Below are 5,110 nucleotides of genomic sequence, written 5' to 3'. Positions count from 1 at the left end.
TGCTCTTCTTGAAAAGGAGGCCTAATGCATTTCCTTGTATGCTCTATCATGCTCATTTCCCAATGAAAACCACATGTTCTCTCATTGCCCTCCATCACATTATCAGGTCCACCATTATACATTGTTCTAACTGCAAGCCAATTTGCACCTACTCCATCTACCATAAAGCCTCTAAATTCTGGCAAAGGGAATCCATTTTTAAATATTTGATCTGCCAGAACTTTATTTGTGCACCAGTGTCTTCGAGCTTAAATTTACATGTAGCAATTATGAGAAGCTCTCTGATGAAAGGGTCATACGCATGGGCACCCATGGTAGATCATCCCTTAACCCAGTGGACATGGTCAAAGTGTAACCATTGTTGCCCCAAGCTACCACCTGGCCTCATTCTATTCACTAAGTCAAGCCCTGAACCTGGACCAATAGTAGACATCTTGAAGACATGAGGTTGCTGATCATTTGAGAGCTGTCCAAGAAAAAGGATACTATGTAGAAATGGATATCTACACCGTCGTTTCAAATCCCGCAATGAATCAAGCCCACAGTCCACTCCTTCTAATCCATATCTAGTTGACTGCATGGATCTTTGAATCCTCCTTGTTTGTGACAATGGTGTGATTGTCTCAAGAACATGCTAAATTCCAAGCTCATCCAAGTCCTCAATGGCTTCCTCTTTACCAACAATCAACATGTCCATGACAATATCTTTGGCAACACCAACTTCAATATTTTTGCAGGACATGAAAGGGTTCTTTCTTGCACAGTCTGACACCATTTCATCTAATTTCTTTTTATTACCTCAACTGCTCCCCTCATCAACAGGATGCTCATGAACTTCCACATGCACTACACATATTGAAGTATGTTCACAATCATGCTTTACATTAACACAATATTAGAGAATTTGGAAAAATCCCAATTCCCATTTTACAAGATTGTAAAAAAGGGACCATGGTGAACCTTTTCAAGCTTTTGTCAAAACCTCCTCACGTCACATATCATTGGAAAGAGCTTAAAGAGTAGGTTACAAATGCATATTCTCATATAACTTCCGAGTTTGTATCCTTAAGACACTCAAAAATATTGAAAAGAAAATTCCCAAAATCTTGGGATTTTTTCAAATTCTCCAATATGGTAATCATTGTGCAATACAGATTGGTATCTCACCACAGTGAATACATACCAAGGAACCACACTCTATATCAATTGGAAGGGAAATACCCACAAGTTTCCATGCGGCCCATGACATTTTTATAAGTGAAGAGTATGGAATTTCTTTTGATGCAAGCCCACATTCCTATGTAATTTCTCCCAATTGTATGTACCAACAATGAGTAGCCCACATTCTTATCTAATTGTATGTTACATCAATGGGTAGTCCACATTCTTATGAACTTTTTCACAATTATATGTAACAACAAATGGGTGCATTTTATACAAGCTTTTCTCATGCCCTAGTGTAGCAGGAATGTAGGGAGAGCTGGATTCATAGCAAGTTTGGGCAGGTATGCCAAAGTCAGCACAATTCTCTTCACAAACTTGGCCAACTGCATGACATTTTTACACGGTGTGAACGTAAGACGCGAATTAACTCGGTAGTGGGAAAAGGCCCTTATAACCCCATATCTATCTTCTTTGTCTCTTATTAAGATTGGTCTAGTATGGAACCATGTGAACGACAGCCAAGAAGAAGAATCTTAATGCTACTGGACTTGTGAGAATAAATAACACGCGGCAGATTCTCATTGCAAGTAAACCTCTTTTACCTTCCTTTTTTGGGCTCTTTAAAAAAAAAAGAGAAAGGCCTCTCTCTCTCTGATTCTCTGGTTTCCTCTTTTCTTGCTTTTGCAGATTCTGCTGATGCACAGTGTCGTACAAGTTCCCGCTGAGGAATACACAGATGCAAAGATGGATTTCTGAAACAAGAAGCGCCGGTTTCTCTAATCTTTGAGAGATGCCTTTCTGGAAAAACGGTTGAGCTGCAAACCATCATTGATTCAGAGAGAGAGAGAGAGAGAGAGCAGCAGGAGGCAAGGAAGACGAAAAGCCCGAGCTCAAGCGCTCTCCTGGAAGGCTGCAGATATTAGCGTTCTGCTTCTGCAGAGAAGAAGATGCTTTTCAATGAAGGGACACGCGTAGTCTGTTGTTTTTTGCGAGAAGTGGTGTTGACAGGCTTCATTGCTGTTATCCTGCATTTGGCTTAAGCTCCATAGCTACTTTGCAAACATAGGAAGCTTCTTTGTCAGTCAGGAGTTACAAAGAGTTTCTGCAGCCCTATCAGAAAAAGGTAATTCTTCTTCGTCAATGTTCTCATTGCAAATGATGTTCTGTAATGTAGGGCAAAAAAGGGGGACAACTATGGCGGTTTCTTGGTGAATATGTGAAGCCCAGGGTAAAGAAAATCTCGCCTTTGGCGCTTATATGCAGAGTATGTTCTGCTCAGGCTCTGACCCCAGGGTTTACTTAAAATAAAATTTTCTGCGCTTACGAAAATCCTAGGCTTGTGCTGAGCTTTTCTGCATTGATGAAGAAACGTTAGGTCTGAAAGATTGATGAAGAAAGTCTAGCTATTGAGGATTGGTGAAGAAATCCTCGCTATGGTGGAGTGATGAAGAAACCCTTGCTATGGAGGTTGATGGAGAAACCTAGATCATGGAGGGTTGATGAGCGATGGAAGATTGATGAAGAAACCCTACGGAGGAATGATGAAGAAACCCTAACCTTTAAAGATTGATGAAGAAACTCTAGCCATTAAAATTGATGAAGAAGCCCTAGCTATGGAAGATCGAGGAAGGAATCCTAGCTCTGGAGGATTGGTGAAGAAGAAGTTCTAACGGATGAAAAAGCCCTAGCCATATACGATTGAAGCCTTAGCAAGGAGAATCAATGAAGGCACTGTATCTATGCAAGAGCGATAAATAAAACCTAGCTATGAAAAATTGATTAAGAAACCCAGACTGTGTTTCACCCTCTTTTTGTGTTGCAGACGTTGTGTGGCTATGGAGGAGAAGCAGCAGTTGCCCTTTTTGTCTGCCAGAGAAACATCAGTGTCATTGCCTCCATCTCTTCCTTGCACGAATTCTGATCCAGAAGATGCTAATTTCAAGAAGCAGAACTGCCTGTGTGCTCCCACAACACACGCAGGATCATTCCGTTGTCGCCTTCACCGCTTGCCTCCATCGCCAGCCTTTTCTGTGTATGCTTCCAAGAAAGGCTCTTCTTCTCAAAAGCTGTTGTCTCCCAAGGTCAAGCTGGCATTGCACCAGAAGCTTAAGCAAGGCTGCAGTGGACGATCATCTTCGTCTTCTTCTTTGTCTCGGCTCCAGCAGGATCTGCCAGGATTGAGCAGGCTGAGCAGAGCATCCATGGCCAAGGAGCAGAAGCAGCCATTGCAGTCTGATCAAGAAGCTTTCACAGCACAGTGGAAGACCTCTAGCACAGCTCCCACAGGGTAATGTGGCTATGATGATGGCATTTTTTTAGAGATAACATTGGCATCATCTCACTTGTTTGTTTTGTTTTTCGAGCCAGGGTTAGAGACGAGCACGCTCGTCCCTGAGACTCGAGCAGAGAAACGCTTTTGTCATTAGCTTCGTCGTCTCGGTCGTGAGAGCATCATCTCACTGTGGTTGTTGAAAGACCTTGTATCTTTGTTGTGTGAAAGGAAATCTTGGAGTACAGACACGGCCCCACTTTCCGTTCATGAAGCCTAAAGGACCTATCTCAATCAGAGGTGAGCTCTGGTTGAGTCAAGGCCTCTGGCCTCTTATGGTTGCGACGTGAGTCGGTGTCTGTACTCCACATTGTCTTTGGAGTGAGTGGTGATCTTGAGCTTGATTCTTAAATGTATGGCTCTTATGGTTGGGATGTGAGTCAGTGTCTGTACTCCACCACATCCTCTTGGGAGTGAGTCTGTTGATCAACTTTGGCTTGAATCTTAAATGTATACAACCATAGATGATAATTCAAACCTTCTGAATTCATGGCATTTTCGCCGTAGCTGCTACATGAAATCTTTTAACTCCATGGCCATTCTTCTTGTGTGATGAAAATGCAGGGATGATGCTCTCGAATGCATCAAACAGACGGATCCTTCTGAAGGAACTGGAGAGGAGTTCTCATCTGTAAACGGCCAGAACTGCATGCGTCCATTGATCAAACTACCATCGATTTGAGTTGCTTACTTAATGTGATTCCGAGGTTCTTTCTGTCAGCTCAAAGCTTCAGCAAATAGCAAGTTTCTATCAGAGGGCTTGAGTGAACCCTTTTTTGTTGTAGGTCATAGAGTCTCGCTATTGAGACTTTCCCTCCGAGTGCTCATGCAGCATGATCATGGTTATTTGTTTGATCAGACTATCAAGAGCAGGCATTCATTGAGAAAAGGTAAGGTAGCAGTTTAAGTTGCATTTGGATTAACTGTATCTGTAATCATGGTTTCTACATACATTAAACAGTAATTGAAGTTTTTGTTTATAGGGATAAAGAATGTGTAGTTCTTGTCCATTTCAAGGGATGACATGGTAGTAAAGGTAGTAAAGGCAGGCGCTTGGCATGTGTTCAATGATTTATGGATAGAATACCTCTTCCTTTTTTGAGCTTTGCATGTATGGAGCATATGGCCTTACTGCTTGAAGCTGAATTATGCCGTAGTTTTATAAGAAAAAAACCATAACCACTGAGTACAAGCTGAATCATTTGTCCATGTCTTGCCCACTTCAAGTGCTTGGACCTATGCATGCATCTATTTCGCTTGAATGACCACTCCCACAAGGTGAGAAACCTAATCAAATATTGATCTCTTGCACTCAAAACACTTAATTCAAATATGTAGAGATTGAGTGAAAATGAGCTATTGCTTTGCAAAATGGACACAATAGTATCAGGGTCTTTTAGACTCCCTTGCAAGCATCATTCCCAGGACTTGTTTACATGCTTTCAGAGAAATACTTGCTATTGTGTTAGGACAAGTGGTAAGGCATATGTAAAGGCTGCAGAACAGACTGTATGACTTGAAATATGGCAAGAAAATATCTCATATTAACTTTTGTTTTTGTGAACCTCAGATAAGCCTTCCTGTTGGCAATTGTGTATTTGATATGGGCTTTAGTTT

The 5,110-nt window shown here is 41.6% G+C and overlaps 1 protein-coding gene across 1 annotated transcript; it reads left to right on the top strand.

The window, feature by feature from the left end:
- Positions 1 to 1,899: 1,899 nt before the first annotated feature.
- On the top strand, positions 1,900 to 4,592 carry LOC147630540 (uncharacterized). The gene is made up of 3 exons (XM_086810439.1): positions 1,900 to 2,287; positions 2,987 to 3,451; positions 4,058 to 4,592. The coding sequence occupies exons 2-3, from the start codon at positions 3,000 to 3,002 to the stop codon at positions 4,173 to 4,175; spliced, it is 570 nt and encodes a 189-aa protein (XP_086666565.1). The 5' UTR covers positions 1,900 to 2,287; positions 2,987 to 2,999; the 3' UTR covers positions 4,176 to 4,592.
- The last annotated feature ends 518 nt before the right edge of the window (positions 4,593 to 5,110 follow it).

The sequence above is a fragment of the Cibotium barometz genome, chromosome 16 (assembly GCF_041138505.1).
Source record: "Cibotium barometz isolate CiBa-2024 chromosome 16, ASM4113850v1, whole genome shotgun sequence".
In the NCBI taxonomy this organism is placed as follows: Eukaryota; Viridiplantae; Streptophyta; class Polypodiopsida; order Cyatheales; family Cibotiaceae; genus Cibotium; species Cibotium barometz.
Note: the sequence above shows the minus strand (reverse complement) of the source record. Positions and strands in the feature narration are given on the sequence as shown.